Source organism: Plasmodium inui, assembly GCF_000524495.1.
Source record: "Plasmodium inui San Antonio 1 unplaced genomic scaffold supercont1.10, whole genome shotgun sequence".
NCBI lineage: Eukaryota > Apicomplexa > Aconoidasida > Haemosporida > Plasmodiidae > Plasmodium > Plasmodium inui.
In genome coordinates, this window is record NW_008481844.1 from 596070 (window position 1) to 609910 (window position 13841).

Consider the following 13841-nt stretch of genomic DNA (forward strand, 5'->3'; position numbering starts at 1 on the left):
GCGTCCATGCGGGAGGTCGGCTTGAGAGGATGTCCCCGATGGGTGCGATGTGTGCACATCCGCGCGTGTGGATAACCCTGCTGTTGTGCCGGTCCCTTTTTTTTTTGTTTCGTCTCCTCCGTTTGATCGTTTCCTATGTTTCTTTTCCTTTTCCCTTCTTCGCTTCTTCTCCTCTTTGCTTCTTTCCTTGTTCGCCTTTTTTTTTCTTCCGATGAGCATCCCCCCCGTAGTGCAGTATTAACCTGGGGAGTCCATTCAAGTGTGCGAGAGGGGGATTCAAATGTGCAGGGAATTTGGCGAGAAAAAAAAAAGAAGAAATTCGAGACAGGTATGCCATGCGGTTATGCCGCTCCACAGCTGTGCCGCTTCGCCCACCGGGGGAGAGACATTCTAGTAACATTTCATAAAAGGGGGGAAACAAAAAAAATCATTAATGAGCATTTAAGATGCTGCAATTAAAATTGCAACCTCTGGATGGTCAATAAGTGCGAATGGGTTAGGATTGACCATTTTTGAGGAACAGGAGGGTCTCCATTGGACATTGTTTTTTTTTTTTTTTTTTTTTCTACATTTTACTCCACTGCGACATTGGCTGTCGTGCAAGGGGGGAGGACAAGTGGCCTCACTGAGGGGAAGTACCTTATCAAACTCGTCTAACCGCTTTCCCCTTTGTGACGTCCGATGGACGCACTGACGGGGAGCTGTTCCTATGTCGGTCAAACCGTATAGATGATTACACATATGGGAGGCCTGACAGAAATGAGCGGATGAAGAACAACCCAAAGGTGTTGTTTCCTTTGTCAGTCTGTTCAGAAGGGGGAGGTGGAGAAATAGACAAAGGTCTGTCTCGTTTAACCACCCCATCCGTTAGGACCATTTATTTGAGAAGGTAACATATACCCCTCCAAGGGAGAACCATGGAGAAAGGGGAAAGCGAAAATAAGGGACCCCCCCTTGCCTCAGGTAAGCACCAACCGGACATAGTAACGCATGACCAAATTGCGAAACTCCATTTGTGCAGAAGGGGGCAAATGTTGAGTGAACATGGCAGGGTAACGGTGTAAACTTCCCTTCCAGTGGAGAGCTTTTTGGGATCCCCACAAATGGTACGAACATATGACGTCGCCAAATGTGCAATGCGAAACACGCACAGGTGAGGAAGAGAAGGAACCCTCTGGCGAAGCAGCCACTGGATCTGATGTCGAAGAAGAAAATAAATCGATTCATGTTTATCCTAACAAAAGCACCTATGAGGGGGGTTATCTGCATGGGAAGAAGTCCGGATTGGGCAAATTGACTAAGAGGAACGGCGAGTTCTACGAAGGTAATTAGACAAATCGGCGCCTCGAAAAGGAAAGAAGAGACGTATGAAACGTTACGGCAAGGGTTATGCGGTCCTTTTTTCCCTTTTTCCGCGTCTGCAACAACTCAGACGAACGTTATCTAATTTTTTTGCCTCTCCCCATTTTCTGTTGGCATCCATTTCTGGGGCACCCCTCCAAAAGGCAACTTCCAAAACGGACAAAAGCACGGAGTGGGGTTCCAACGATACTCCAGTGGCGATTTCTACTACGGAGAGTGGAAGCACAACAAGAAGGACGGCCGGGGCATTTACTTCTTTTCCTCCACCGGGGAATACGTGAGGCGGAGCGCTGTAGAACGTCATAGAGCGGAGTAGCAGTGTGACATGGCAAACATACGGGCTTGCAATCAGGCAGACGTTACATCGGCATTTATACTCCTACATGATGCCATTTTACACATCACTGTCGCTTTCTCATCATTGCTTCCCCTTCGCCGCCCCCCCTCCACTTCAGTACTTCGGCGAATGGTGCAAGGGAAGCCTCATAAGCGGGGTCTGGGTCATCTCCAGCGAAGCAAAATACATGGGGACGTTTTTTAGGAACCTACCAAAGTTCAAGGGAGAGTTTCTCTTTGCCAACGACTCAAAAATTAGCGTCTTTTACGAGCAGAGTTTGGGCATTTCCAGTGCGGATGACGGGGGCGCGGAGCGCGTGGGGCTGCACTGGAGGTCGCTCTAGTGGCACGGACGTGTGCGTGCTGGGAAGGTTTCCTATGTGCGCGCGGATGGATCGTTGGAGGTGCTTATCCAATCTGTTTTGCATCCTGTTTGCCATTCTTCTTGCCATTCTGTTTTTGTGATTTTCTTTCCCATGCTGTTTCGCTTTTTTTTTTTGCTGTGCCCAGTGGTCCACCTATCCTTCGCGCCAACTCCAAAACGAGACAAGCGCCCCCGTAGGGGATCACAACAGGGAAATTGCGCCGCCCGATTTGAATTATCCCCCTTTTGTAGTAAGTCACATTTGGGGAGATGGAAAAAAAAAAAATAAAATAAAAAAAAAAGTTAAAAAAAATAATACTAAAATAAACATGCTGAATGATCCTGTAGGAACTGCTAATCCGCATTGCACACAGTGATGTCGCTTGGGGGTTCTCCATTTGTCTAAAGAATCTTTCGCACACGTGTTCAAGGGAATGTGTTTGCATAGGAACATGAGGGGTTAGTGCCTCCTGGACTGATGCGCTCGCACGTATGTATATAGACTAGCGCGTATGCAATTTTGCCCAATCCTTTGTACGAACTGGCTTACACACTTGTCCGTCTCTGTCGCTTCTGTGCGTTTGTGTCCGTTTCTGCCGCTTCTTCCCCTTCTATGCGTTCCTGTGCTGATCAGCAAGATGACCACAAGACGGCAAAGAGACCCATCCCCCCAACTGTACGCATCAACAATAAGTGATGCCATAAATAGGTATTCGCTTATAAGGACTGGGGAGCATCATAGTGGGAGTTTCGAACTGGATCGAAATGGCTCAGACGAAAAGGACGTCGCGAGTCAGAGCGATTTGACATTTCTCCAGGATGACACATCCGACGAAGAAGGAGAGTTACAAACGTACACCTCGATAGTGCCTGGTAGGTTCCTCTGTCGATTTTTGGTCATCCCAGATTGTGTCCTCCCTGCGTCGCATGTTTTATCCCTTCTGCTCAACTCGTCTCTTTCCGCTTCATCACCTTAGCAGGTGGGACGAATGAATCCATACGGCGGAGGGCCACGAAAAGGGAATTCTCCCCCTATGGGTGGAGGGGAAAGATCAAAGGTAAGACCATCGCCCGTTTGAATGGTAAATATATCTGAGCATGCTTACACCAATGGAGTCCCCCCTTTGCGTGTAATCCCTATGGGATTCAAATTGGGGCATTCTACTTCTCTCCCCATATATAGAAGCACTCGTTTGACCACTTGCACTCTTTTCACCCCGGTGAAGGCTCCCCGAAGGAAATATCCATGGATGTGCTCCTAAATAAGAAGGCTGAACACGAAGCGGAGTGGACTAAACGTATTTTTAATATCCTTCTGACCGCGGAGGAGGAAAAGAAATCTAAGGACTACCAAGACGTCGTGAGAACAATTGAGCGTGAAGAGATAAAGGAGTTATTGTTATATCATTCTAAGGTAGTTCTGTCTGAAATTAGAAAGATATATAGAGTGTTAGGAGGTCTAGTGAATGGTGGTGACTGGGTGGGATGCAAAAGACCTTTGGATGTTTCTCCTCGTGAAGAAGAACCATTGCACAAGTTAAGAAGCAAAAAAGGGGGACCCAATTTAAGGGTTAAGAAATGGTACCTATTGAATCGGTACTATAGGAGGCTGTGCAGGATCTACGAGGAGGAGAATTCTCTTTTGCGGAGGTTATGCATGGGTAGTCCCGTTGGTGACGCAAGTGAGGTTGAAGCGGGATCGAAGGGGCACGACAAGAGAACCACGCAGAATATTTTGCGAAAATGCGGAATCACCTACGAAGGTTCGTGTATCTAAGTTAAGATAAAGACGCGTTGTAGGTGAACCCCCTTTTTTTTTATAGTAACACCTACACGACTGAAAAGATAAGTATTCCCCCCTTCTTTTTAGCTAAAATAGGGACAACTCTTCCGGTCCAGATAAAATCAAAATGGAGATGGATACGAGGTGAACTAAGAAGAGGACGTAAGCCCCGATTAAATAAAAGAAGAGATACTCGCATTTTCCGTTTTGTTCCCCATGTGGAAAGGGTGGAGAAGCAGCTGGACGGTGAATCCCTCGCGGATGAGAGAAGTGCACCCAATGGAAGGACGCAAAACAGTCAGGTAGAAGCGCCAAAGATTAGCACATCGAAGTGTAACGTATACGAGACGGAAGCGGAAGTGAGAAGCTCCAACGAAATGGCTGTGCCAAATGGTGCCACTGTTAACGACTGTCATGATGATGCAGCGATGGAGGTGGGGCTAAAAGAGGAAGAGGAGGAATGCACCCAAGGGTTTACTCAAGAGGAAGAAAAATCCAGTCGTCAAAATGGTGCCCTTATCGGGGGAGAAACATCAGGAACGGGTGTGAAAGCGTCAAGTGGGGGAGCCACCCGTATAGATGTAACGGTGAACGAGCAGAGTGAGCAGACCGGTGAAGCACCCGTGGAAGAGCACCCCGGGAAGGGGCTCAACGATGAGCTCGAAAAAAGGGATAATCATCTCAGCGCAGAGAACAGTAAGTTGGAACAAATGCACAGATCACATTTGGTTGAGTCCAATATGGACAAGAAAACTAAGTTAAAAAAAAAGAAAAAAGTAGCAGAAAGAACAGAGAAGGGAGAGAAGAAGAAGAAGAAAAAAAAAAATTTAAATGTCCAGCAGACAAATGTAGTTACTGAGAAGGAAGAGGAGATAGCAGGCGATCACTCCCTGGCGGACATCCTAGATAAAGCCACAGAAAAGACGAACGAGGGGGTAATTCTTTGTCAGGAGGTCTACCACGATTGCACTCATTAGTATGGCCTACAATAAGGATAAGGAGTGCTTGCGCTTCTGCTTCTCCTACTGTATTTTTTTTTTTTCTCTCTCCAAATGCGAGGAGGACATTTTACCATCTTTAACATGACTAATCCTTAAAATGACTCATCTTGGTTTGAACCCGTCAAAGGTGAAAGTATGCCCGCTCTGGAGAGTGCGTCGTGCGGAGTTTAGCGTATCTATTGGGTGGAAAAAAAAAAAAAAAAAAAAAGGATATCTGTGTGTGTGTGTGTCCGCCAGGCGCGTGTTGTTTTTACCTCACCTCTGTATACGTGTGCATTTGTATGGAAGCACTTGTGGAGTGCACACCTTGGAAGGACCTGGACTGTATCACCCTTGTAGAGGACGCGGCAGTCGTGCGAACCATCCTCGTTCTTGTTTCTCCCTTTTTAACGTGTTCCACGGGGAAAAAAAAAAAAACACACAACACAGAAAGACACAACAGCATAATGGCGTAACAACGGCATAACGTAAAACTCGTAGTAATGACGATTTCTAACTGAGTGCACACAAGTCCTCATGACACACGCTCTGAACGCACACGCGAAGAGAAAGAGAGCGCTTAAAGATGTGCACAGAGTCGTGTGGAAAGTCCCCCGCAACGCCGCGAGCACAGGCCAGGGAACCCTTCTGGAGGGACATTGTACGCATAGATAGGCTCATTTACGGGTACGAAAAAAAATTACAATATTGTAGCTATAAAAAAAGGCAGTGCTACAGGATCCTGTCGCTCTGGACCGACTATGACAGCTGGCTGAGTCAGACGTGCGAAAGGTATGCGTGGAAAGTACGTGCGCTGCGGAGCGTGCAGACAGGCTCGATGAGGAGTCCCACGCGTGGAGACAACAAATGTAGTAGCCGCATAAGTGACTGTGCCCCGAGGAGAACCCCATGTGGGGCATCAAGACACTACGGCCATTTAGCCAAATGGAGCTCCGTTCATGCTACGGTACGGGAACCGTTGCGTAAAAAAAGGAAGGAAACAAAATTACAGGGTGGGAAGCTACCGGGGGAGCAAACAGGGGTGAAAATAAAAGGTCAGAGAAAACCTCGACTAAAGTGTTCACGCAGAAGGGGTCACCCCTTTAGACGCGGTAATCCGAAGGTGGGGGAAGATGCTGAGGGAGGAGATCTAAAGCGGGGGCATTCCCTCGAGGGGGCGCAGACAAGACACAGGGAGGCATCGGGGGTGGATCGGCAACAGGAAGAGAAGGACGTGGAGGAAGCGGCTGAAAAAAATCGTAAAGACGGGACCGAAGACAATCGAGAGGAGCTATACGAGAATAAAGGGGAACTTCCAGCTGAAGCGGACAGAATGTGCAAGGAAACTGGGGGGAGGGAAGCAGACCGTTCGGAGGGGATTCACCGAAGTGGAAAAAGTACAATCGTTGAAAGGGAAGGTGCACATGAAGCAGTAGAGGAAGGAAAAACATTTTCAAGTCAAGAGGAAGAAAAGGAGGAAGAGACAGGACATTGTCAGATGGTGCACAAGTCTGTGGGTGAGAAAAATAAGAACAGCTTAGAAAGGGTGCCAAGTGGTATTGGGGGATGTCCCCATAAGATGGGGGCAGATGAGGAGAAGAAGAAGAAGAAGGAGGAGAGGAAGAAGAAGAAGAAGGAGGAGAGGAAGAAGGAAGAAAAGTGTAAGCAACATAACCTATTGGACATTTCGGAGGAGGATAAGCAACATGACGTATTGGACTTTTCTGAGGTGCTGGTGAGAGAAATTACATTGGAAGGAGGAGACATACAAGTGAGTGGAAGCCCCGAGGGGGGGCAACAACTGACAGAGGTGATGAAGGAGCCAGCAAAGGAGAAAAGAGCACGCGCAAAGGAGAAAAAGACGAAGAGTAAAAAGGTGGGGGATAAGATGGGAGATACAAAGGAAAAAATGGCGCGAAAGAGGGAGAGGAAAAAAGATAAGGCAAAAGGGATGGAAAAGGAGAAGCCTAAGCAGAAGAAGCCAATGATGGAGGAGGAGGAGGAGAAAGAAAAGGCATCGGAGGAGAATATGGCGAAAGCAAAGGAGAAAATGGACGATGAAGGAAAAGGGGTAAAGATGGAGGATGCTAAAGAGGGAAAGATGGAGAACGCAACGGAGGAGAAGTTGGAGGAAGTAAAGGACGCTAAGATGGAGGAAAACAGGAAAGAGAATATTGGGGATGAAGAAGACAAAGCGGCGAATGAAGGAAAGGAAGACAGTATAGAAGTCGAAAAGGAGACGACGCTGAATGAAGGGAAGAAAGACAATGTGGAAGGTAAAAAGGAGCAGAGGGAGGAGGAAGTTGAGGACTTGAAGGTAGAGAAAGAGACGGAAGAGGAGATTGAAAGTAAACGGAATGGGAAGTTGGACGTGGGGAAAGAGGCGACGATGCAGGAAGAAGGGGAGATGTATAAGGAGGAAGAGACGCAGATGAAGATGGAGGAAGAGACGCAGATGAAGATGGAGCCAGAGAACACGACGAAGCTGTCGGAAGACTCAAGCATCGGGAAAGTCACGAAGGAAAAGATCGGCGATGAAGGGGAGCAGAAAGTGGACGCGGAAAAGGAGCAGAATATTGGGGATGGAAAAGGGGTGAACTCTGGCGATGAGAAGGAGGAAAACCTTGGCGCCGAAAAACACGTCCCAAAAGCATTCGCAAAGGGTGAACCACAAAGAAGCGACCACGAGAACGAGCCGGGTAAGACAGCGGAGAACGAAATCGTCCATCATATTCTAAGCGAGTATTCCAACACAATTCAGTACACGAGTTTTCTCGATTACATAAAAAATAAGAAGTCCGAGTAGGGGCGAAGTGGAGAGGTGCACATGCGGAGAAGCGCCAAATGGCAGAATGGCAAAAAGAAAGCAAAGAAACGACGCGCGGAAAATCATGGGCGAGTCTACTGCGAGTTGGTACTACGTCCATACGGGGAAAAAAAAAATTAAAATTAAAAAAAAGAAAAAAAAAGAAGCCCATTTCAGTGGACACACACGTGGTATAGTCCCCCCCCCGCCGCCATCCACACCGCAGTGAAGTGATAAACGCTTCGTCAACAAACCTGCTTTGAAGAGAAACAGAAAGTTAGACAATCTTGTAAGAAGAATGAATGGCGACGATACCCATGGTCATACTCGAGTAGGAAATGTTCCGAAAAGAGTTTTGGTACATAAGCTGTGACAACTCATCAGGAGTTAAAAACGTCTGAATACTCTCCGCTAGATATTTGTAAGAATCTTCACTGCTTGCTACAAACTTTCCGAGCAGGGGAATGAAGTTGGATAAATAAGCATTATAGATCGGTTTGAAAAAGGCACAATTGACCTTACTAAATTCTAAGCATAAGAATCTTCCCCCAGGTTTCAGAACACGATGGATCTCTCTTAACGATTTTGGAATGTTCGTAAAATTTCGAATGCCAAAGGAGAGGGTAACAATGTCTATTGAGTTGTCGTCAAAGGAGGTTAAATTCTCTGCATTTTGAATTACCCATTTGATGTTGCTCTCGTAATTCCTTTCCTTTGCTCGTTTCTTCCCTACTTGGATCATGTCTCTATTCACATCGGCCACGATTATTTCGGGGGTGAACCTTGAGTAAACTTTATCGGGATGGCCTTGCCCCCCATGGGAAGAGCTTCCCTGGGTTATCTTCTCCAAAAAGTATTTGTACCTTTCTAATATTCGGAAGGCTATATCTCCTGTGCCTCCAGCTAGGTCTAATATTTTGCAGGTGGAACAATTGGCGCAGCTTTCCTCCCCTTCGTTTATTGCTTCACTCGGGTGTGCCCTTTGGTGCCTTGGAGCGCTGCCGGTTTGGCCTTCTCCGTCACGGAAGTAATTTCCCTCGCTGGGGGAGGTCTCCCCGTCGGAGGCCGCTTCCCACGATGCGGCTTCTTCCCCTTTCCTATTCTGACTTACACACTTTGCTTCCCATTTGTGAATTTCTTCCTGCATTTTGTAGCTATGATATTTTAAAAATAAATCCAGCTCTTTCACCAGCTGGTCCTTCCAACAGCGATGCAAGCGGAGACTCATCAAGTCATTCATCAGGTCGTATTTGTTGGACACATGGCTGAATAAGTTGTAAACGAGCTTTGACTTTATCTCTTCTGTGACTTTTTTGAAGCCGAAGTTGTACAGCCCTGCGAGGGGAATTGGAAACGTGGGGAGGGAGCAGCATGACTCAGCCATTTTCACACACGGTGGGGGGGCGAAGAAGGAAGAAATAAGAGAAAATAAGAAAAAATAGGGGAAATAAGAAAAAATAGGGGAAATGAGAAAAATAAGACAAATAAGAAAAATAGGGCCAAATAAAGAAAAATGCGAGAAAGTGTGAAAAAATATGGAATAAGATATGAACCGGTCAGGCGAATTGCAGCGTTGCAAGAGGAATCACAAATCTGCGAGTACATCTGCACACACTTGTGAATCGCCTATGAATAGTAAAGATGCCCCCAATGAGGACCCCCCTAATGGGGACATAGAGCTTTACTTTCACCGCTGCCATAGGAGTCACTCTCTGTGCTAAAGGACTTCAGTCCTGTCCTTAAAATGGCCCCCAGCCTTCTCTCCCTGAAATACCCCCCATGGAGGGAGTGGCAAAACTGCAAGACTTTCATTGTGTTGCGGTGGTGATGTGATGTGTCTGGAGCGGGGGAGGAGAAGACGAACCTCCGATGAGTCTCTCCTTTTCGAGGCAATCCTTAACGTGGTTTTTCAAAGAGTGGGAGCGGGGGACAGACAGAGCGACATGGCTGAAGGTGAATCCGTTCCTTGTCGTGTAACCCTAAAAGGTGCTTCATCAATTTGGTTTCTTGGCAACATAAGTGGTAATGGGGTGAGGAAGTAAAAGATTTGGAGTAGGGGAGATATTCTCAGCAGTGTACTTTATTTTATTTTGTTTCATTTTACATTTCTGGACGATAAACCGACTAAGCGTCAGTTAAAAAAAAAAAAAAAAGGTATTGTCGCCTTCCTGATGAAAAAATGGATGGGGAGAAAATGGAAAAAATTATGATACGCGTATCACTTCCTTTTTCATTCACGCGTGGCTGGGTGGATCGCAACTCTGACCACAAGTTTATGTAGGTATGTTTTTTTCTGTTGAACTTTCGAAGGGACTGATGTGTGCTGCGTTATTTTCCTAGGCCTGCTCGCGCCAGCATGGCAGCACGTTGTAGGGCGCAAGGGGTGCTTCTTGGGAATAGCGGCGTAGGAGAGGGGGAAGAAGCAACGGTAAGGAGCATGCCCTAAGGGGAAGAGCCCAAACGGTATCGAAGAAGTACGAAAAGGTTATGGAAGCGGTACGAAAAGATTATGCAAGCGGTACGAAAAGGTTATGCAAGCGGTACGAAAAGGTTATGCAAGCGGTACGAAAAGGTTATGCAAGCGGTACGAAAATGCTATACAAACGCTGCGCCAACGACATGCAGACGTACGGAACGATACTGAGACACCTCGGCGCAGGTACAAACCGGTCGATGCGCAGAAGAGCGAGCAGTGTTTCTTACGGCTACCTAAACCTAACCGTCAGTGACAAAATTCTGCCCTACGTGGAAGGGCTAAAGAAGAAGATAATATACGTCAGCCGTTTCAAAGACTGCAAAGAGTACGTGCAGGAAATTCAAAAAAATGTCCAGGATGGAAAATTAAATTGTATCGGTCTGGATGTAGAAGGATATAAAATAGGGAGAAACGGCACAGTAAGTCTTGTACAAATATGCGCACAGGAGCATGTGTACCTCTTCGACGTTTACAAATGTGATAATACATACTTGTTCATGAAATGTTTAAAGGAATTACTGGAAGATCGACGAGTTGTAAAAATTACACATGACTGCAGGGAGGACTGTTCGATTTTGTTCAGCCAGTATAGCATTTGTCTTAACAACATATTTGACACGCAAGTAGCTTTCAATTTACTTTTGAAGCAAACGAAAAAGGACCTGTATCAAATAAGTTACGACGATTTACTATATAAATGCTTATTCTTAAATAATAAGCACAAAATATATTTTCATAAAATGATTTCTCTTAATCAGAAGATATATTTGAAGAGACCCATAGCGAAGGAACTTATCCATTATGCCATCCAAGATGTCATATATTTAAAGCCGCTCATGTTGAATTTGGTGGACAGACTACTCCGTGTGTGTAAAGACGGTGAGGGAGGAAGTGAGACGAGAAGTGAGGCTGGGAGTGAAACAGGAAGTGAGCCATTTGGTGAAGAGGACTGGAACAGCATTCAAAACAAGGATGATGTGATCAGTGAAGGGGCACACAACAACCTAAGTGAACATAAGACTAACTTAATAAAACGTGTTGCAAAGCTGAGTGAGAGGTACATCAACTACCAGTTTTTAAACACTCATGTTAAAAATGAGAAAGAGCTACAGAAGGGAATGACCCTCGATGGCATGATCGTCTCCTGCAACAATTTAAACCTATACGTCAAGTTGAATTTGAGCAGGAGGGGCGTCATAACGAACTGTCTGAGGAACGAATTCGAAATCGGGGACGTCATTAAGTGTGTAATCCTCGGGTTTTGCAATAATGATTACATCAAACTGGGGTTGTGCGACCCGTCCCTGTGTGTGGTGACGCCTGAAGTGGGGCGGTAAAATGGGACTCACCCGTTCCTGTCCGTTGGCTCTGTACAGGCCCATGCGCGCGTTTGGAGCACCACGGGCATTTTTCGCCCACGAAATTTGGTATTTGTTGACGCATTTCGTTTGATCGATATGAAGCAGCACCGTTTGATTGTCATTTTTTGGGTTTTTTTTTTTTCCTTTTTATTTATGTCTTTTTTTTTTCTTTTTTGCTAAATTCCCCCGCAAGCCTACCTGTGTGCACATATTTCCTTCTTTGAAAGTCTGCCCCCTTTTTTGTGAAACGATCGTTTTAGACTGAACGCACAGAAGGTAACACGGTGAAGGAGTCGTTTGTCGTTTTGAGGAAAAAGCGACCCACTTCACCAATTGGTGTAGTGACAAATTGGCAAAGTGGACATATGAATATGTCAAGATAACTGTAGTGACATAATGATTGGACGGGAGGGAAAAAAAAGCTCCCCAAATTGCCAATTTTGCGTAAATTGCCTGAACTGTTCATATTATTTTTAACAAATTATTGCTGTTCAGGTAAAAATTGGAAAACAAAAAAATAAATAATCACAAAGGACAACAGGTAGTTATGGATGCCGTATGCTAAGCATGTCGCGGTGTGAAAGCTGCTGCGATGGGGGAGGACTACTGGGGGAGTTTTATAATTTTCCCACGTTCGGCTGCATTCTCCTTCGTTTGTTTTTCCTTTTCACTTTTAGACATCTCCCGTTTGGGTTGAATGCCTAGGGGAGGTTAAAATTTGCATCGCTGAAATTGAGTCCTCAATTGCGCCCCCTAAAATTGCATCCTCATTCGTGCATGCCTCAATTTTGCGCTGCTCAATTCTGCGCGCTGCAATTCTCCACTTTTGCATTTTTTCCCGAATGCCGCGCATTGCTTAAAGGAGCCCGTCAATTATTCTACTTTTTTTTCTTTTTGCGCTTGTGCAAAGCGTAAAAGTGATATTCGCACAAAAGGAAGCACATGACAGCCGCCATTTTGTGAGGAGCGAAAGAATGAATGAGCATGTACGTAGCTCAGCTTGTGGCACTCAGCACGAGATATGGGTGCACCTCTGCGTGCTTTTCTTACACGTGGGTACATCACTGGTGCATGCATGCTTCGCCAACCTTCGCGGATACGCACGAATGAGGATGCGCGAAATGGGGCTACCGCTTCAAGGCACGTGCTTTCATTTTGGAAAAGAATGGACATAATTCGTCTCTCAATAAAATTTAGGGAGGAACCGCTCTGGTAAAGCTACACCTCGTTTTGGCCTGTTAACGTGGTTCCTACTGTGTCGAATTGTATTGGTTATATTATTATTACTTTTTTTTTTCTTAACTTTTGTTGTATAAGCACAGAACGTTGGTCAGTAATCAGACAGTTTGCAATTTTATCCGACCTGGTTTTCACTTTTCATGCTAATACTACGTACGTTTCGCAGTTTGTGTAAAGGCCACAGGTGTACCGGCGTGTATGTCACACGAGCATTTGAGCAGTATATAAGGTGTGAATTTTTTTCCTTATTTTTCTCTTTTATTCCACCCGTAACTGCGCTTATTTATTTTTTTGTTGCCCGGGGGGTTAGTGGATTCTAAATGGAAGTTACACAGCTGGGTATTTAAAAGCGCGCCTCTGCATTTGGGCAATTTGCGCAACATGCACAACATGCGCAACATGCACAACATGCGCAACATCCATAACTTAGTTGCATTCGCGACTTTACGCTAACTCCACACGTAGGCGGTGTCCTCCTTCCTTTCTTGCCACTCCTTTCGTTCTTTGTTTTCTTATTTTCGCGGGCGAAAAGAGTGCAACGTGCTCTACACCCATTTACGCCGCCTGCGGGGAGACTGATAAACAAATGCGTGCAGGTGCAATTTGCCTTTTCCATTTCATGTTAGCTTAAGCGCTCAGCCAAGCACAGAAGGGGGAAGAAGAAGTACCTTCCCGGATCACCCACTTGGATTAGTACTCTTCCTAAACGGGAAATAAGAGCAGCGCACGGAAAAAAAAAAGTACGGATTCAAGGGGTGCAGAAGATACAGATGAAAAAAAGGAACTTGGAAAGCCCACATATGGTGAGGAGGCGCAAAATATAAACGCCTTGAAAAAGAAAAATAAAAAGATTACCTGTTGCGAGGTCGCCTCACACCATTATATGAGAACTAGCCAAAAATATTTGAATTCATATACCCGCCCCAGCTGGTCCCGCTAAGAAAAAAAACACTACAGTTGGGGAAAATACGCCTCTTCAAACCGCAAAAAAAAAGAAGAAAAGTAAAAGTACCTGTGCGTATTAGTAAATTCAAAGAAATTTTCTACGCATATCAAACGAAAGGAAGAAATGCCTTTTCAACGCATGGGGGGGAAGAGCTGAATTGCAGGAAAAAAAAAAAACGAAAAAGAAAA

At 45.6% G+C, this 13841-nt stretch overlaps 5 protein-coding genes across 5 annotated transcripts; 4 read left to right on the forward strand and 1 right to left on the reverse strand.

The window, feature by feature from the left end:
- Positions 1-1116: 1116 nt before the first annotated feature.
- Positions 1117-2042, forward strand: C922_02845 (hypothetical protein; the record flags this gene model as incomplete). Its single annotated transcript, XM_008818444.1, has 3 exons — positions 1117-1324; positions 1506-1639; positions 1818-2042. The coding sequence occupies 3 exons, from the start codon at positions 1117-1119 to the stop codon at positions 2040-2042; spliced, it is 567 nt and encodes a 188-aa protein (XP_008816666.1).
- A 658-nt stretch (positions 2043-2700) lies between these two features.
- Positions 2701-4822, forward strand: C922_02846 (hypothetical protein; the record flags this gene model as incomplete). The annotated part of the gene is made up of 4 exons (XM_008818445.1): positions 2701-2935; positions 3043-3120; positions 3289-3825; positions 3933-4822. 4 exons carry the CDS (start codon positions 2701-2703, stop codon positions 4820-4822), a joined length of 1740 nt encoding a protein of 579 aa, XP_008816667.1.
- Positions 4823-5411: 589 nt separating this feature from the next.
- Positions 5412-7631, forward strand: C922_02847 (hypothetical protein; the record flags this gene model as incomplete). Its single annotated transcript, XM_008818446.1, has 1 exon — positions 5412-7631. One exon carries the CDS (start codon positions 5412-5414, stop codon positions 7629-7631), a length of 2220 nt encoding a protein of 739 aa, XP_008816668.1.
- Positions 7632-7908: 277 nt separating this feature from the next.
- On the reverse strand, positions 7909-9443 carry C922_02848 (ubiquinone biosynthesis methyltransferase; the record flags this gene model as incomplete). The annotated part of the gene is made up of 2 exons (XM_008818447.1): positions 7909-8966; positions 9317-9443. The coding sequence occupies 2 exons, from the start codon at positions 9441-9443 to the stop codon at positions 7909-7911; spliced, it is 1185 nt and encodes a 394-aa protein (XP_008816669.1).
- A 780-nt stretch (positions 9444-10223) lies between these two features.
- C922_02849 (hypothetical protein) lies at positions 10224-11444 on the forward strand (the record flags this gene model as incomplete). Its single annotated transcript, XM_008818448.1, has 1 exon — positions 10224-11444. One exon carries the CDS (start codon positions 10224-10226, stop codon positions 11442-11444), a length of 1221 nt encoding a protein of 406 aa, XP_008816670.1.
- Positions 11445-13841: the final 2397 nt, after the last annotated feature.